At 38.9% G+C, this 20,340-nt stretch overlaps 1 protein-coding gene across 1 annotated transcript; it reads right to left on the reverse strand.

The window, feature by feature from the left end:
* Window positions 1-1,239: 1,239 nt before the first annotated feature.
* On the reverse strand, window positions 1,240-19,341 carry LOC129762542 (major facilitator superfamily domain-containing protein 10). The gene is made up of 5 exons (XM_055760930.1): window positions 19,116-19,341; window positions 6,499-6,963; window positions 5,848-6,439; window positions 1,699-1,866; window positions 1,240-1,640 (listed from the first exon to the last, which is right to left on the reverse strand). Exons 2-5 carry the CDS (start codon window positions 6,940-6,942, stop codon window positions 1,408-1,410), a joined length of 1,437 nt encoding a protein of 478 aa, XP_055616905.1. The 5' UTR covers window positions 6,943-6,963; window positions 19,116-19,341; the 3' UTR covers window positions 1,240-1,407.
* Between the last annotated feature and the right edge of the window lie 999 nt (window positions 19,342-20,340).

The raw sequence follows: 20,340 nt of genomic DNA on the forward strand, positions 1-20,340 counted from the left end.
AATTAACGAGGTTGTTGCATCGCTCAACTACTTGTTGAAGAGTAAGATCCATTGAGCTTGTTGATTAGCCGCGTTCTGATCTTGGCGTCTTGCTTGGACTTAAAGCCACACACAAACGCCAGACACTCAAATTGTTCTTCAGTAAGTTCTGACAATTTAAAGTCGACACAGGACTTATTTACCCGGCATGAGTAGGCGAGATAATCCTCACTGTCCTCCTTGGTTGTCTGGAGGCAGTTGTACCATCGACGAAAGATTGAAGTGGATGCACCGAACAGTGATTTCAATTTTTCTACTGTTTCGGCAAAGGTGAACTCACGAGCGAGACTGGTAGGATAAAATTGTGGTAGCGCTCGTGGTCCGGTGGGCTCATTTTCCGTAGAAGTCGAACCCTAGCAGCGTCATCCAGTTTGGCGGCGTCCTTCTCAAAAAGATCGCTGTAGCGGAAGAATTACGCGTCGGATGTGTGCCCGCTCTCTTTCTCATGCACGAATTCCGCTATGTTGCTTGAGAGGGAATCGAGTACGGTTTCATTACAGGACAACTTCGTGATGGCAGTCTGGGTGGCAGATATCTGCTGCGACAACTGCGTTATGAGCGTGTGTTGATTATTCAGGATCCGCAAAATGGCTTCCGGAAACTTCGTCTGCTGCTGAGCTGCTTCACTTGCTACACCGGCAATTGCGAAAACTACTTCGTGCTTCCACGCGATTCACGAAAAACGCGATTTTTCCCGGATGAACGAGCTAAATTAATTCAACTCCACCACTATCTCGTCGCCACCGTTGCGATATGTGGTTTGGTAATGAACAACTCACGATTAGTGGTAAAAATAGATATATTCATTTAACACAATCGATAAACATTTTTTTATTCTTTATTTGAGAGGCTTTCATCCTCCTGGGCTGGTTCGTCTCGGTTACGATGAACAATAAAAGTAATGCACGCTAGCTGCTGATCGCAGTTTAACTTGGGCTCCAATGATTGCTGTCGTTGTCGACGACAATGTAAACCGAGAGCCGCGGCGGCATCTGTCATGCAGACGGCTGTCAGCTGGAGAGCCCCGCTGGCGAATTTGGTAACGTCAATTGACGGTTGGTAGGCTGTCCTCCCAACGCAATTGAATGCGAAGGGCGAAGGCTCTACAGTTCCCTGGCGATCCTCGGTTGAATGACTCTGCCGAGCTCTGGTAGTTATGTTAGTTCACGTTGGTCATCTAAATAATCATTGCAGTACAAATAATTTCAAAACCAAATTTATTACAGCTTAACAAATAACATTGATCCACTGGTGCTCGAAACAAATATCAATATAATAAATACTGTCTCAAAAAGTGTAAATAAACTGTAAACAGTGTATAAACTGGAAGGAATCACGTAAATTAACTCCTGGCAACAATCAGCTTAGTTATGATAATCTCAACCGTTGAAGCATTAGTAAAGGGCAGATCAATAGGACTCCACCGAAAATGTATGTTACTTTAGAACCTACACTCCAGAATGCAATCGAGGCTATAATGGGTCCTAGGGCACGAGCGAGCGCTCCTAGCGAGCGGAAAATTCCGAGTACGGTACCTTTCTGATCAAAGTCACCATACTTGGAAGTGAGCGTCGTCATACAAGTCACCACAAACGCGGTTGCTGGAAACATTCAACATTAATTAGGCAATTGTGCGTACAAGGGAACATCTATATTTACATATGGCAAACGAGATCATTCCAAGATACAACGTCTGACTGTTTTCGGCGACTCCAACAATTATGAATGCGGGAATAATTAAACTCAGCCCAACCACAGCCGACTTCTGCGTCAAGTGTTGTGGCAATCTTCGTACGACTGAACCTTGTAGAAGGGCCATTATCACACCTAAAATGTATTGGAATTTATGTATTAGAATTATAAGTTTCCCGATAGTCGGATGACATATGAAATAGCAGTTAACATTGAAGAAATTTCTTTATTCACTTTACCAACGGTTTTTTTTTGCGGGTGAGACCACTTGACATGACAAGTCTAATAGCGAATTCGTTTTGTTCAGTTTCAACCTCAGTTCCAACCTAACTGCTGTCAAAACGTTTTTTTATTCACTCAGTTTCGACCTAGTTTTGCAGAAACGGAACGAACTCGACCCATTTTTGAAGAAGATGGTAACTGGTGATGAAAAGTGGATCACGTACGACAACCTAAAGCGAAAACAGGCGTGGTCGAAGCGCGTTGAGCCGGCCCAAACCTTCGCCAAGCCCGGATTGACGGCCAGGAAGGTTTTGCAGTGTGTTTGGTGGGATTATAAGGGAATCATCCACTATGAGCTGCTCAACTATGGCCACACCCTCAACTCGGTTCTCTACTGTGAGCAGCTTGACCGTTTGAAGCAGGCGATTGTCCAGAAGCGGCTAGAAATGATCAATAGGAATGGTGTTGTTTTCCACCAGGACAACGCTCGGCCTCACACATCTTTGATGACCCGCCAGAAGCTACGGGAGCTCGGATGGGATGTCCTATTGCACCCACCGTATAGTCCGGACTTGGCTCCAAGTGATTATCATCTCTTCCGGTCCATGCAAAACGCTCTTGGTGATACTAAGTTGGCCTCAAAAGAGGCTTGCGAAAATTGGCTGTCTGAGTTTTTGCAAATATGGAGAGGGGGTTTTATAAGGAGGGGATAATGAAGTTGCCTTCTAAATGGCAACAAGTTTGCGAACAAAACGGCGCATATTTGACTTAAATTGGATAATGTTAAGTATATTAAATGAGGGAATTCTGAGCCCCAAGGGGTGTAAGTGACTTGATCGATTTCTCTTCATCAACTTTTTATTTAGTTAATAACTCCACTGAAAAAACGTTCCAATTTAAGTTTGCTATAGAATCCGATAGATGAGGTTCTGGCCTATCTTCCACATTGTCAAATACAGCTGGGAATGTATTTGCAGCTAAGTTATGACCAGAGAGTCGATGAAGAGAAATCGATCAAATCACTTACATCCCTTTCATTCTAAGCCCCTCAAATAAAACGTCAAATTTCGATCAGAAATACGACATTTCTTTTTCCCCTACCCTATACTAAATACTAAAAATACCTTCGTATGCTTTCACTAACTGACCCTGCAAACTTCGTCCCGCCCAAAATTTATTGTTCGTTATCACATTCACGTTTTCTTACTAAGCGCACGTTCATGGGTCCAATCTCAGAACTGTTCATTGATTGATCTATTAATGTACCCTTTAAAATTACCTTTTACTATAAAATTCCTAGTACTTCTACCAAAACTCGTCATTATAATATCAGATTATTTTCAGACACAATTCTCGTTCAAGCTTTTCCAACCACTTGCAAATAACATGTTTCTCCGTTACATGGAATAAATGTTTGATACAGAAAATATGATAAAGACAGCCCTAAATCGGACAATTCAACCCATTCGGCGATCCATTTTTATTTGTATAGATAGAAGAACCTATAGGAGTGAGTTTTATTGTGTTAAAATCAACTTCCACTTTCGAACAAAGATCAATTTTGTTAGCGCAAACATCAAATGGACTAACAACGCTTGTCACTATGAAATTGTAGAACATATGGGAATTGAATTTTTGCAAATTTTCCCATTTTCTTCAGAGTTTGCCAAAAATTTTCAATTGTCATGTTTGGTTGGAATATGTTTGATTTTCATTTCTCGTACCCAAAAACCCTTACATCCCAAATTTGGTTCCTTTGCGTGATTGATTCTCGAGTAACGCAGCCTGCATAGAATGCATAGAAACGTTTGTTGTCCCCTAAAACCTTCACATGCCAAATTTGGGCTCCGTTTGCTTGATTAGTAGCCCCCCTTAGAGAGGAGGAGGAGTGTATATATGCCATAGAAACGTTTCTTGCCCTCTAAAACCTTCATATGATAAATTTGGCTCTATTTGCTTGATTAGTTTTTGAGTTATGTAGAAATTTGTGTTTCACCCCCTTAGAGAGGGGGTGGGGTGCCTAACTACCATAGAAACATTAATTGCACCCTAAAATCTCCATAAGCCAAATTGGGCTCCATTTGCTTGATTGGTTTTCGAGTTATGCAGAAAATTGTGTTTCATTTGTTTCGAGGAGAGGAGGAGAGGTTTCGAACTATCATAACAACCTTCCCCGATCCCAAAAATCCCTACATACCAATTTTCATGTCGATCGGTTCAGTAGTTTTCAGGTCCATAAGAATCAGACAGACAGAAAGACAGAATAAAAATTATGAATGAAAATTTACTTTTACGTATCGAATACGTATTTTATGTAATGAAATAAGAGGTTTTTTTCGAAATGGAAAAAATATGATGAACAAAAACTGTGTCTGAAGAATGAAGATTTTATATTATAATGGTAATTATTTGTAGATCAAACAGGAAATGCATCGGCAAATGGTGTCAGGACTACATGTGTTAGGTAATCAAACAACAAACTTTTATAATTTTACACTGCACCTTTCAATCTGATAGGGAATAATTTTCCAAATATAAACAAATCAGACTATATAACGCACACCAACAAACTGCCTCGTCGTGAAACCGAAAACGTTTTTTTTTTTTACGTAGAACTACGTATTCGTTTCGGATTGAGCTGTGGTAGCGACCAAATTACTTACTCGCTGATGTCTCTGGCATTGCATTCATTACATCAAACTGACGCCATTCTATTAAGGTTCTGAAATACACAATTAGGGTGTGGGGAATCACCAATTAGGCTATCATCGGCTCATCAAGAAAATAATGGTTCAGGAATTTTGTGTGTGATTTACACAAAAGTAGTCAGTAACAAAACTATCTTCACCAAGGATGAAAGCTAAGCTAATCGAGACCTGAAATATTAATAGAAAGGGCTTCTGTTGAGAAGAGCGCAAAGCGGAGGATTTGACCAAAATAACAGCGTAATTCCACGTCAACGATGTGGTCGTGTCTTGGACACAACCTCCTATATTTTTTGACGTGGGACTACGTCTAACCGGAGTATATGGGGGGTAAAATGAAAACCTAAACACAGAACATGTAGGAAAAAATGAAAGATTCCGAATGCTTATAACTCGAACATTTCTTACTGGATCGAAAAGATGTTTGCATCAATTGATAGGGAATATTTCTACGCTTCTATTGCAATTGATAAAATGTCATTTTTCATTAGAGAAATAATTGAAAAACTGTAAAATGTTAAGCGTTATATAACCGCCCCAACTGCCTCGTTTTGATTGGCCCGATTTACGGTTTCCCTAACACAGCCATCAAAACCAAGCAGCCTTCGAGAAATCGGCATTGCAAATACATGAAAGTCGGGGATATTTTTGTTCCGACTGATATGTATTTCCCTAACACAGACTTCAAATCTATGGTGCGTGCAAACTAGAATATGTTTCCTTAACACGGTCTCCTAAACTTAGGGACCTGGGAAAATCGTACAGACACTAGAGGCGAATGAACTTTCAGGTTTAAATCCTCTATAGTATAAAAAGTAGAAGTTGAAGTTGTTGGTTCATGCAAGCCGGGGGTACTTCTGCACCCGCATGTTTTTTTTTTTGCACTCCGAAAAGGGGTTTTCCTAACACGGATTACAAAAGTGGGTACGAACACAACACTTTGGCTCGCTTATTCAAGATTGTATTGAAGAATATGCCTTCATGTCTTCTGCTCACTGAAATGTTTGCTAAGTTTAGGTAGTCCCACGTCAACCTTGCGGTTATATTATACATATAACCCATCCATTTTTTTATTACAGAGTCAGTGTGGAACTAACTCAGTTTGAAAAACGAATTCGCTACAAGAAATGTGTTTCTTATAATTTCAGAAATGCTGATAGATAAAAATATAACAATGCCAAATACTCACCAGTTGTGAGGAACATTTTAGCCTGATCTATCGATGTGTAGTTGAATTTATGATACATAAGGAATGTAATGGTAAATTCCAATCCAGAATAAATGAATAAATATATAAAATATATCAATCCCAGTCTTCTGAGCGAATCTTTATCGTGCTTCGAAAGCTTCGGTACCGCGGAGAATTTGAACAACGATGTAATACTGATATGGTCCGCAGCATTTGCTAGTGTGTGAGTTATTTTTTTCGTGCGTTTCACTTTCGGGAGAGATTCCTTCAAACAAAGTGCAATGAAAACCACATTTACCGAGGCCAAACCCATGGCAAAAGTGGCTGGCAGCCAAAACCAATGCGAGTCGTTCTTATCAGAATATTTTGAGAAAATAGCACCAATCATTGGTCCCACGATGAAACCAAGCGAGAAAGCGATTCCGACCAGAGCCATCGCTTTGCCACGATTTCGTTCATTAGAAACATCAGTTAAAATTGCCATGCAAATTGATATGTTGCCTTTGCTCAGACCTCCAACTACTCGTGCCAATATGAAAAGCGAGAAGTTATACGAATAGGCCCACAATCCATACGATGCAGCTATGCCAATCTGAAAAAAATAGAAGAGAAATAAGAAATATTTACTGGTTTCAGTAATCGTAAACTTACGGCACATAGAATCAACACAGGCTTCCTGCCGTAGATATCGGATAAACCACCTGCGATCGGACTCACAATAAACTGTAAAAAACTGAACAGCGATCCAAGTGCACCACCAAATAGAACCGAATTGAACCGTTCCGGTGCACCTAGCCAATGCTGAAAACTTCTTATGCTATCAGAAAGATATCCGTAAAGTCCACCAGTATCATTCTTTTTGTAATATTCTAGCATTGAAGGTAACAACGGAAGAATCATTGTGAACGCCAACAAGTCCAACAGCAGTGACACAAATATTAAGTATGCAGACGGGTGCGTTTTCGTGGATCCAACGGTGTTATTGGATGTTATTGAATTTTCACGTTCGGATTCGGATTTCTGGTCGTTGATATTGGCGTTTGAAGGGTCCATTCCGGAACGTTTCTTCATTGCATTCATGGTAGGATAAGTCATTGTGGCCGAATAATATTTTATCTGCAAATAGAGAAAGAGATTTCAGATTCAATTTTTTGTCACAATAAACTGATCTACATTCCTCACTATATAAGGTAGATAGGGGCAATATTGATTTATTATTGTTATATTCATCTAACTGACAAGTCTTAATGAATAATATCACAGTACATCATGAAAGTATTCAGATCTAGCCACACTTCTCGAAAAACAGCTGGAAAGCTCGCCAAACTCGAACAAATCCCCAACGTGAGTAAAGGAGCGAATCATCGATGATATGCGCTCATTATATCCAAACGCTGTGCGATGAAATCTTGGATGGAGCAAAGCGGTGATTCGTAGAGCTCGAGAAGGAACGCATAAATCGACTAGCGACAGCAATCGAGGGCAGTCGACTTCATTGTTCAGCAGCTTCGCTACAAATGTCACCTGCTGAATCTGCCTACGTCTGGCCAGGGTGTCAAGGTTTATTAACTTGCAACGGTAACGATATGGCGGTAAGTTTGGAGGGTCTCGCGAAGACAAATCTTTTAGGGCGACACGAATAAACCGTTTTTGAATCTTTTCAATTCTCAATCTCCAGTACAGTTGGTGGGATATCCAAATTAGAGATGCGTTCTCCAGGATAGGACTAATCAATGTACAGGACAGGGCATTAAGCAATAAGGGTCTGCGGTGTGCTTCACATCGCAGCCAAACTGGCCACACTTTATTTCAGCAACGCCTTCAGTGACAGATCTGTGAACTAATTTCATTCTTGTTGGGACGCGTCCATTTTCCCCCCCGTTTTGTATTCCGCGTTACATTTATTCACGCAATAAAAGCTATACTGAGTTTCATTCCGATAATCTTTCGCTATTTGGTTTCGTGCACTTCATTGGTGATCCCGACGTGATTGACGATTTCGACTATTTTCCAAAAGTAAGGAAACACACAAATAATCACACTTGGGCGCAACCGGCTGTGTGTCAATATTTTTTCTTATCGTTCCATTACGTCATCATCCGGACTGCCACACATAAAAAACTTCGCCGAGGCGCCCATCGGTAGCACCCAAAGATGTCGAATGAGCAACGTCTGGAAGAAGAGATTGCCCGTTTGCAAGAATTGTTGGGAACACAAGCAATCATTACGCCACTGGGGTTGTATGAATTTCTCGTAATGCCACCAGGACTAAAAAATTCAGGTCAAACATTCCAAAGATTCATTAATAACATTTTCTTCGACATGCCGTTTGTAATGCCGTACATAGACGATTTACTTATCACGTCAGTATCCGAGGAGGAACACCAAAAACACTTACGTTTAGTTTTCGAAAAACTGAGAGAAAACGGACTCCAGATCAATGCGGACAAATGTCAACTAGGGAAAAAACAAGTACGATTCGTGGGACAACTGATCACCACCGATGGCTGCACAACAGTTCCTGAAAAGGTCACAGCGATAGCCGAATACCCTAAGCCGGACACTGTACAAAAGTTGAGGCGTTTCCTAGCCTTAGTGAATTATTATCGACGATTTCTTCCGCATGCCGCTGAAGTACAATTACCTTTGCGAAAACTAATACCATCAAACAAGAAAAATGATAAAACGCCGATCATATGGACCCCCGAAGCTGAATATGCTTTCGATGAATGTAAACGATCATTAACAGAGGCAACAGTTCTGGATTACTACGACTCAAACGCTCAGCTATCACTGATGGTTGACGCGTCCGACCTGGCCGCTGGAGCCGTGTTGCAACAGCAATGTAGAGACAATTGGAGGCCGTTAGGTTATTTTTCGGTTAAATTCAGCGACCGAGAACGACGATACTCAACGTATGACAGAGAGTTGCTCGCAGTATATCTGGGCGTTAAACATTTCAAAGATGTAATTGAAGGCCGCGACACGGTCATATTCACGGATCATAAACCGCTAACGTTCGCATTCAAACAAAACGCTAACAAACCTACGCCAAGACAGCAACGTTTGCTGAACTTTATAAGTGAATATACTACGACATTGGTTCATGTCGCTGGTACTGAAAATGTTCCTGCAGACGTCCTCTCGAGAATAGAAGGAATTTGTTTACCGTCTACAATCGACTACAGCGATTTTGCTACGAAGCAAGAAAACGATGAACAATTGCAGAATTGGCAACGAAACAACCCCGATATCAAGAAACTAAAAATCTCTCGACTTGGTATGGAGCTCCTTTGCCAACAACAAGGAAACAAGATTCGCGTTTGCGTTCCTCGCTATTATCAGAGAATCATTTACGAACAGGTACATCGAATAGCACATCCGGGATTGAAAGCCACGCAAGCACAAGTTCTACAGCAATATGTGTGGCCCGGAGTTAAGAAGGACATATCGAACTGGGTACGTGCCTGTATCGAGTGTCAAAAGAACAAAGTTTCCAGATACACCAGGTCAAAACCAAACAAAATCGAAATTCCGGATGACAGGTTTGAACATGTCCACATCGACATCGTGGGCCCCTTGCCAATATCCAATGGAATGCGTTACATCTTGACCATGATTGACCGTTTCAGTAGATGGCCGGAGGCAGTAGCAATCCCCGATATGACCGCAGAAACCGTCGCCAAAATTTTCATCGAGGTATGGATATCAAGATTTGGAACTCCAACGAAGCTAACATCAGATCAGGGTCGACAGTTCGAATCGCAACTAATGAAAGAGTTGTGCGAATTATTAGGTTTAGAACGAATTCATACTACACCTTACCATCCACAAGCCAACGGGATGATTGAATGCTGGCACAGACCACTCAAAACGGCACTAGAATCATACAAATCAAGTTGGACCGATGCTTTACCATTAGTCCTACTCGGACTAAGAACTGCGGTACGCGGAGAGACATCAGCATCTGAAATGCTATACGGTACGACCATTCGAATTCCCGGTGCGATGATTGAAAAGCAGCCCCTTTGGGGTTCTAAAGAAACTTTTGTAGCCAACCTACGAGAAAAAATGAACTCGCTAATACCAAAATCAGCTTCTAATAATGACACAAGTCGACATGTATATATTCCAAAGGAACTTGTGGAGTGCACACACATTTTTCTAAAAACCGACAAAGTCAGAGCCGCACTAGAACCTCCTTTCACAGGGCCACATGAAGTCGTCTCAAGGAACAGTAAAATGTTCACCATTAAAATTAAAGACAAACAAGTGACAGTTTCGATCGACAGGGTAAAACCGGCCCACATCAGCAAGGATGCTGATTCATCATCTGACCGCATAACTAAAAGTGGACATCACGTACGTTTCCGGATACAATGAAAGTGTTATTAGGAAGGGGGAGTAGTGCGGTGTGCTTCACATCGCAGCCAAACTGGCCACACTTTATTTCAGCAACGCCTTCAGTGACAGATCTGTGAACTAATTTCATTCTTGTTGGGACGCGTCCATTTTCCCCCCCGTTTTGTATTCCGCGTTACATTTATTCACGCAATAAAAGCTATACTGAGTTTCATTCCGATAATCTTTCGCTATTTGGTTTCGTGCACTTCAGGTCTTTAAAATCTTTCGCTATTTTGATTATGAAACTTAATTGTCGGTTGGTTTAGCCAAATTAATTATATCGATGATCAGCAAATGAAAGTTCATTAAAGCGATGTGTAGAGCAAATGGCTGATTTGCCGGAAGTGGTTAATTGAAGTTTTTCCCGTGTTTAAACCACTGCGCAACGTTAAACGCGTTTATTTCGTACCGCGATTTGTTGCTCTAGTTGCGACACATGAAGTGTGTTTGCTGTTTTTGTGTTGAACGTTGAACTTGTTTTGTTACAAATTGTTTCACCAACAACCTCCATTGTGCGCAGTATTAACGTTCATCATCGTTCATCAAGAGCACCACTATCACTCGCTGCTGCTCTGCCGTAATCTCGCAAAGTGACGCAAGCGCCAGAGGGAGAAATTTTCAGTACGAGACTTTTCGCAAAATTGCATGTATAATCAGCATACGCGTACATTACGAAAGTCTGATCTGTACAAATTATGTACAATTGATGGAAATACATTGCCATCGGCTCGATTTTTGAAAAAATGCAGTTTTATTTAAGCTTTGTTACCAACGCCAGTTTGTTGCGGAAACAGCAACTTTTAATCAACTTTTAATGTTTCCAAATATTTTCTACCACATGCCACCGTTAAGTGGAGCATGAGGTAGCATCAGGGAGAAGAGTTCTACACATTTTCCGTCATTGTAGCGTGTGTCGAGCGGGCCAACGTAGTTGAGAACCCGAATGTAACAACTATGGACAGCACTTTCTTTTCCAATCCAAAATGCAATTGAAAACATCCTTGCTGAATAAGATAATGCCGTCCGAAATTATCCGATGTAAAGCAAATACAGTTTACGCGAGGATGTTTTGAATTTTGTTATAAGATGCGTTTCGATGGAGATTTTAGAAGAGTGCAGCTGTTCAGCAAATCCGACATTTACCCTTCGATCTCTCAGCTTCAATTCATCCGAAAAAGACATTGAGCAAGTGAGGTAAGTGAACATCGTCAAGATGCTTTGTCCCTTGATTGATGTTGTTATTTGAAATTAGTTGTCCCTTCTCGTTCATTCTATGCCATCGGAGCGGATTAAAAATCACATCGCATCAGATTCAAATTACGTCACATTATAAAGGAAATGGCGCTTGCGTCACATCACAGTGGAAATGGCGCTTACACCATTCCGTTTTCAAGCTTTTACGGGGTCATTTTTCCACATTTTTATAAAACTTCGCAGTCGTTTGAAAGGATTTGGTATTCTTTATCGATCTATAACATAAAAAGTAAAATGTCAATTTTGGCGCTTGCGTCACTTTGCAAGATCACGGCAGTGCTGTCAATAACAAAAACAAAAACACAAAACGATCTCTAGAAGAGTTGGATCACACGGGAGACCAAATAGAAAGCTTTGATGATCTCCTAGCGAAGATGAAGGTGCTTATTGACGAGGGGAACTCTAGCAACGCATTGAAGCTGCTAATAGTGCTTTGGCATAGGAAATCACCTCCCTCTTTGATGATGCTATTAGGCTGAAACCCGAGTGTACCCGTGATCTCAACCGTCTAACTGAATTGTTTGCCAACACGGAAACCGATGTTCGCCGGAATAGAGATTCTTTAAACCGAGTTGAGAAATCAAAGGAATTAATCATCGTCGGAGTACCTTACAGTCCGGCAGAGAAGTTTGATGTGCTTTTCAAAACAGTTGCTGTACTGTGGGCCACTCGTAATTGGATGTTCCAATAGTCTATACCAAGCGGTTGGCCCAGCTTCCCATCGCAGTAGGCGCCTCACCTTCGTTACTGCTTGAGTTCGCATTCAAAGCAGCTAGAAACAAGTTTTTTCATCGCTACCTATCGAAAAGGGATCTCAATCTTCTTCACTTCCGATTTGATGTCAACAAACGGGTTTTCATAAATGAAAACATAAATGAAAATGCAGTGAAAATGATGAAGAACGGATTTCTTCGTAACGTTTTCACCAAGAACGGCACAGTTTATGTTAAGCCGAACGGAAATGTTCCTGCAAAACCGATCCACGATGTCGAGCAGCTACGAGTTATTGAAACCAAGCCGAATTAACCTTTCCTTGTTTTTCTCATTTCTACCGTATAAATCCATGCATCCTATCCCGAAGTTTTTCCACGTTTTCGTCCTCTCCTGAAAGTTATCTAGTTACGAACCTCTCCTCCAAATTTATCTTCTTCCTTTCCACAACTTATCCATGTTTCACAACCTCATGATTCCATGTTATCTTCCCTCCTAAAAAATAACTTGTTGATGAGCGGGTGCATTACTGCTGCTGTTGTTTATGATGTTGCTGCTGTTGTCGCTGTTGGGAATGCCTGCTGTTGACTGAAGCGGTGTGTTGCTGTTGCATATAAGCTCAATCTTCAATTGACTTCGTTTGTGTGGAAATTTAATAGATCAGTATTGAATAAGAAAAAAAATGATAATTATGAATATGTATATCTTTTTAGTAAATTATTCCTTCCAATTTGCTAGCCTTACGTCTCTATTGTTCTCACTTCTTTTTTTCGATGTTGGTTAATATGTTTGATGATGTTGCTGGTACTAATATAGGTATAGCGAATATCCCTCGAGCTGTCATGAGCGCGGTACTTAGGAATGATAAAACTAATTTATGTCACATGAATATACAAAGTTTGTGTGCCAGGCAAATGAGTAAATTTCACGAATTTAAACTCTGCTTTATTGACAGCAAGATCGACATCATTTGTCTAACAGAAACTTGGCTAAATGATTCGATTTCTGACAACATACTAACTATTGAAGGATGCAGCCTTGACATGGTCGTAGTTATTGTCGCGGTGGTGGAATTTATTTATATTATAAAACTGATCTCAAATGCAGGGTTATTCTTTTCCGAACTTTTTGGTTGGAATAGGTGACAGCAATCGTGCAGAATAAATTTTATTTTTATTTATTTATTGATACACAAATCATTGTAGCGTAAGGAATTCTCCTTTTCATGTACTACATTTAGTTTGAATTCATTGAGCTCTTCAATCTACTTTTAATTATCTATAATTTTAAATTTAACCAATTAATTTTGTTGATTCCTCCTGTTAAACCATTTAACACATTCCCTATGAAATCCACTCACACTATTAATACTCTTAATTTCGTTAGGTAACTGATCCCAAAAACCAATGCCCCTGACAAACAATGTATTTGCATAATGCGATGAATTATATCGTGGTATCACATAGTTCCTACTACGATTACTACGAAAGGCAGTCAATTTTTCATATAAGTATGTAGGGGAACGAATGAATAATTTTGAACAAAGTTAGACATACTCGCAACTTTACAAATTCGTGGAAGGGACAGCCCAGTAGAACATGATGCTTATGAGACACTCTAGAAAATCTACCTAAATTAAAAACATATCTAATACAACAGTTTAAAACAATTCTAAATCTGTCAATCGCTCAAGCAGATGCATTCAACAGAAGAACATCTCCATACATAAAATGAGGAAGAAGCAATGATTGAAACAGACGTAACTTTATAGGAGTTGGAAGCATATAAGATGAAAGCCTCAAAAGTCGTAAACCAGCGAATATTTTGCTACATTGTTTATTAATGTGTTTGTCCCATTCTAGATTGTTTTGGATGATAAACCCTAGATTACAAGCCGTGTCAACGTAATCTAATTTCTCGGTGCCTAAGAACAAGGATGGTAACTCGCTATTTTGATTATTTCTGGCAATAAACATAGCATTAGTGTTTGATGCATTCACTGGCAGCATGTTCCGAATCGACCATCGATAAATTCTACCCAAATCAAAATTTATAAAGTCAGATATCATAGGTACTGGTAAACCTTCTACGGCTAAGTAAAGTTGCACATCATCCGCGAACATGTGAATCTTGCAGTGCTTCAGAACAGATGGTAGATCGTTGATAAAGCAAGAAAATAACAAGGGGCTCAAAATTGAACCCTGAGGGACACCAGACATAATTGGAATGTGTTTGGAATATTTTCCATTTGCAAAAACAGCTTGCGTTCGTTTCGATAGATACGAGTGAATCAAGCTAACAGCTGAACGGCTGAACGAAAACTCAGAGGATAATTTTTTCAAAATGTTTAGTATGCGATACTTTATCGAAGGCTTTAGAAAAATCGATCAATATTAAAACAGCAACACCTTTCCTATCAATAACCGAGTGAATATCATCGTGCACTTTCAAAAAGGCAGAAGTTGTGCTATGTCCACGGCGAAAACCTGATTGAAGATGGTGCATTAGATTATAACTATTAATATGGTTTTGAATTTGATTTTTTATCAATTGTTCAAAGACTTTTGACAGGGCGCACAGAATGCTTATCGGTCTTAAATTAGCCAAATTAACGCTTTTCCCTTTTTTTTGAATAGGAATTATTTTAGAAAATTTCCAAGCTTGCGGAAATTTAGAAGAAACAATAATAAGATTGAATATAAATCTCAATACAGGACAAACCGAAGGAAATAAAAGTTTGATGAATTTCAAAGGAATTTCATCAAAACCCACTGCATCAGATTTAATTGAGTTTAATGATATAATAATATCGTTATCAGAAATTTCTGAAAATGCAAAACCATTCGTATTTACTGGAGGAATAGGGAATAATTCAGTGTCCGTAGAGAAATTGGATATTCGTTAATTTCGTCGTTATTTTTATCAAACTGTTCAACATGTTGTGAATTTTGACACACATTAATACTTTTCAGTTTTTTCCACAAGTCCTTGCTCGAATGTGTCGAAATTAGCTGATTGGATGTATAATTAATTTTTGCAGTGTTTACTATGTGAGTGACTCTGTTTCGAAGACGCTTGAATTGATTTTGGTTATAAACAGATCTATCCGAGATCCATAAACGATACGCAATATTTCTTTCCAGAATAGCTTGCGCGATTTCATTAGTAAACCATGGATTCTTTTTAGCACGTGTTGCCCTTAATGGAACAAAAGAATTGAACAGGTTTAATAGATTTACATTGAAAAAGCTCAAAGCCAAATCGACATCAGTTATGCTATAGAGATATGCCCAATTAATTCTCTCAAAAGCATCCATAAGAGACGACAAATTCAAATTCCGATAATCGCGGAAGGTATGGATAGAATCGACATGAGATCGACTTATTCTAATGGGTGAAAATAAAACATCATGTCTTGAGAATGCTGGTGCAGAAACTTGGTTTAAATTTAAAACAAAGTCTGCATTATTTGTTAAAAATAAATCAATTAACGAACTACCACTTGAGAAAAAATGAGTGTTCGTAGAATTTATGCATTTCAAACCATAAAAATCAAGACAACTTTTCAATCTTTCTGATCTACTATCAGTTCTATTGAAGTTAGTATTAAAGTCACCCAAAAGTATAACATTTTGAAAATTTACAGATATATCACGCAGTTTGCCAAAAAGAAGTTCAGAACAATCCGTTCTAGGAGGGTTGTAACAAACCCCCAAAAGAAACTTCTCCGAATTATGCATTATTTCTAGAAACATATATTCAGTGCGAGACATGCTACCAACCCCGACAAGTATATCTGATGCGGAAAGTACTTTGCACTTCAAGAAGCTTCTGTAATAAACACAAACGCCCCCACCACGGCTGTAGTTGCGATCATTTCTAACGATGTTGTAACCATCAATTCCTATAAGAGAATCTGGGACATCAGCAGTCAGCCAAGTTTCGCTCAAACAAATTATATCGATTTTACTGTCATGAAAGCACATTTTGAATTCATCTAATTTACTTAATTGGCGCGCACAAAGACTTTGAATATTAACATGACAGATATTTATGTTATCTGTCTTTAGTGCACAATTCATCACAATACGAGGGATACAAACATTCGCAGGATCATTGTAGGCACCATCACCTAACATCGAAACAAAACAAAAGAAGTGGAAACCACAAAAAATGCATCATATAGCCCAACCCGTTAGAATCAACAATTGAATAGAGCAATGAGTAATCTTTCGTATAACAATTCATTGGTATTTCGATTATTTCAATTAACATTTGTGAAGTGGTTCAAGTGAAGAATGTATCTATCACAACGTGGTCGTAACAGCAGCAAAAGCAGGAACAACAGCAACAGCAGCAACAACAGCAACAGCAGCAACAACAGCAACAGCAGTAACAACAGCAACAGCAGTAACAACAGCATGCACAGGAATAGCAGCCGCCTCAGCTCATCTGTATACCCGTCCCCCCTTACTTTTAGGAAGGATGGAGAGAAGGATGTAATATGGAAAGGATTCATGGACATAATTGAGAAGGAATAAACAAAAGCTTCGAAGGAAAGGTTTTCGACTTCATCAGGAGCGATCATTAAACTGCGACAAATCCTCCAGCGTACGTACCAAAACTGCTTCTGCGTCAACCGTAGCTTTGACAAACACACATCCGTCCTTAGTAAACACGGTGTGTAATTTTCTCGATCGTCTCAGGCTGATAGCTTTACCTTTGATCCTCCTAACTTCTTCCGTTAGATTTTCATTGATATAGATTCTCTTGTCAACATTGAATCCAAGGTGAATCAATGACAAATTTCTCAATGAGAAGTAACGACGATATATCTTCGTAGAAGTGCAGGTAAACTGTGAAAATGCTTCTTGCTGTTTTCTATTGTCCGCCAAGAGTTGATTGCGCTGATGTTTTGGAACGTAAGCTTCTTGAGCTATCACTCCATTACTCGAACATAATATTATTAGGGGACTTCAATACGGATCTAAGGAAAAAATGTGCCAAAACAATCCGCTTTCGCAATGCATTTGAAAACCTTGGCCTCAGCTGCGTCAACCAGGAACCAACTCACTTTCCGGGTGGATGTTCGTTAATTGATTTGCTGATTACTAACAACAGAGACCTTATTCTCAATTTCAATCAAGTTTCTGCCCCTGGATTCTCGAAGCATGATGTACTTTTTTCATCAATAGACATTTCTCGAGAAACTTTGATTGAACCTTCATTTTTTCCGTGATTATGATTTTTCAAAGTTACCCGATGATCCAAAAAATCATTTTCCCTTTTTTCCCAAAAATGACTTTTTTCAAAATTTTATTACTTTTAAACTACTGGGCCGATTCAGATGATCGCAAAATAGCACCAATAATAATTGTCAATTAATTGGATTATGGTCACATACATCCAGTCTAGTCGCATAGCAATATTGAACGAAAACTGAAAACATGTTAGCTTTGAAAAATCATAACTTGAAACGCCTCCCTGGTTTCAAGATGTCATGTAAAAAATCCTCAGCTATCCATAAGATATATAAAAAATATGGCGGCCTTGGTCCCGAAACGATGTAAGCTATAAAAAAAAATCAATAATTACGAAACCAAAATGGATTCCTATTCAGAGCGTATTATTTTATCAAACAAGACTAGCTTTAATTTGATATGTCGATCATCTGAATCGTTTTTTTTTTATTTTTTTTATCTGTATTATAGTGATTTTCAACTCATTTGGCTGGTTCGTCACTTTTACTTCCATTTTTGGAAGAATGTCGGCAGTGAGAATTGAACTCGTGACCTTCAGCGTGAGAGGCATGGATGTTACCACTACGCCAGATCGCCTCCACTCATCTGAATCGTTCCAGTAGATCAAAAGTTATGGTTTTTTGTAGTGGAAAAAATGGGGAAAAACCGATTTTCCGAACCAATCCTAACTCAAAAACGATAATAACGCCTCCCTGGTTTCGAGATATGTTATGTGAAAAATCCTCAGCTTTCCAGAAAAAAAATATAAAAATATATAGCACATTTGCTCCCGAGACCATAAAAACTATGAAAACAAATAATCGATAATCAATAATAACGGAAATATAATTCATTGCGAAAAAATGGATTTTTCGGACCACCCTAAAATGGAAATGGTCACCCTCACAAAAAAATTAAAAAATGCGGGTGTAATAATTTGCGATAAAGAACAAAACTACCACTTTTGACGAAAATCTGAGAACCACTATATCGGTTTGGCATGGAATGGCTGTAATAAGTGTATTTCTAACACAATTGTTGTAAAATAAGTATTATTGGTTCATATGCCCCTATCTACCCTATGTAACTCTAAAAGGCCTCTCAGCGGTAATTCTTGTTGACAATGTTGACAAAGGCGAAATTCGAAAGCAATATTCAGATTTAATTCATTCTACGCAAGCTGAATATACTCAGCGGAAAGCAAAGCATGAGCAAATATTTGAAATTTAACACGATGAATTTAAGATTTTATCTGCTTATGCTTATCTGTACGGAAGTAACCATCAAGTGTTTCAAAAATGTTTGTCGATATATTATACTATATCACTGCAGTCACGTATATATGATAGGAATTTTGAAATGAGTTTTGCAACAAATGATTCAGATGATTACCGCTCTTAAAACGTTAAAGTTTTGAGAGATTCTTTTGAGTCACCCATGACTAACGTACTATACTATACGTACAAATTACCGAAAAAGAAATTACGGCTTTTCTCTATCCTCTCAGACACCATAAATTATGATTCGTGAAACGAGGATTGTCTTACACAATTCACTTCATAGTGCTTGTGTAACTGAAGTGCGTTTTTCCCCATCATAAACACGTAAGGCTTCAAACTCAACTTATTCCCTTCTTTAATGAATTACTGATTTACTTACCACTTCTAATAAATAGGCCAAAATCCGGGACAAGCGATTAAGGATATTTAGTGACTTAGGTAGCAATACTTATTCGCAGACAGGAAATTACTTTCACTTTTCAATTATATCACTCTCGTCACATTAGTGCAAAACATGGTTTACATTTCGACTTAGCATTGACAAAAAAACACTACCAAGCCTATCGCCGCACCGGAGCAGTTTGAGACAAAACATCAACAACACCGATATAAACTTGTTTGTCTCGCAAGGTGTCTCGAGTATAGTTTTTCTTAGTATTCGTAGAAGAAACAAAATAAATCGAATCAGCAGGTATATGCATGGCCACAATGGGCCGTCTCATCGTTCCAACGTAATATTCTACTGCGTCATATTTATTAGTACAGTAGAATCCCGATTATCCGTGAGCGGATGATTCGCGGTGCGGAAAGCAAGTTCTATAGTAATTCTAGCTTTCCACATACCAAGATGCTAAACTATAGGTGTTTCGTTCTTGACACTTTCATGACAATACGTGAGACGAGTAGCGAGACGTAGCCTTCTGAATTATTTACTTTTTGTTTGGTTGTGTGGTTATGGTTTCATATCAACTCGCTGAGGAAAACAACTGAAGGAAGAAATAAACAAATATATATTCGTGAAAAATAATGTACTATAGCTGCAATAAGGTATTTATATTATATATTATTCAATATTTTTGGGAGACCGTGAGGATTTGATGAGCTTGTTGGTGTGATAAAAGTGCTATAAGTCTAAGAAATCTGTTGTCCAACTCCTCCACAGATAATCGTTCATCTCGCGGTTCTCTATCATGCCAAAATTATATTGTGAATATTTTATTTACTCCAGATGCCGTATTATTGTGCAGTAAAAGGATGTGGAAACAAGGTTCTCATAACGAAAAATAACCCGGACATTGTTTACCACACTTTTCTCCGAGATGGAGATAGACTTCATAAATGGAATATTTTCTGTGGCCTATCGAATTGGAAACCTCAGAAAAATCAACACTGAGATGAATAGTTAGTAAATACGACGAATTTTTTGGTACATGTTACCAATTCTCTAGTCATTTTCTACCCTACTAATCATTGGTACATATTACGAAAGAAAAATGGTAGGCACAAACGTCAAACAAACTTCGATTTGTTGGTCCAACACTGGTGCAATATCAATTTTACCTCTCATTTGTGAGAGATAATCATCAGGGATAATAAAAATGTTT

The sequence above is a fragment of the Toxorhynchites rutilus genome, chromosome 1 (assembly GCF_029784135.1).
Source record: "Toxorhynchites rutilus septentrionalis strain SRP chromosome 1, ASM2978413v1, whole genome shotgun sequence".
NCBI classification, from domain to species: Eukaryota; Metazoa; Arthropoda; class Insecta; order Diptera; family Culicidae; genus Toxorhynchites; species Toxorhynchites rutilus.

Bases quoted from the DNA above. Each gene is read 5' to 3' on its own strand.
- LOC129762542 (XM_055760930.1), bottom strand. From the start codon at position 6,942: ATGACTTATCCTACCATGAATGCAATGAAGAAACGTTCCGGAATGGAC. The intron at 6,440-6,498 runs GTAAGTTTACGA...TATTTTTTTCAG, and splicing joins CTGTGTTGATTCTATGTGCC to ATTGGCATAGCTGCATCGTA. The intron at 1,867-5,847 runs GTGAGTATTTGG...AATACATTTTAG, and splicing joins TAAAATGTTCCTCACAACTG to GTGTGATAATGGCCCTTCTA.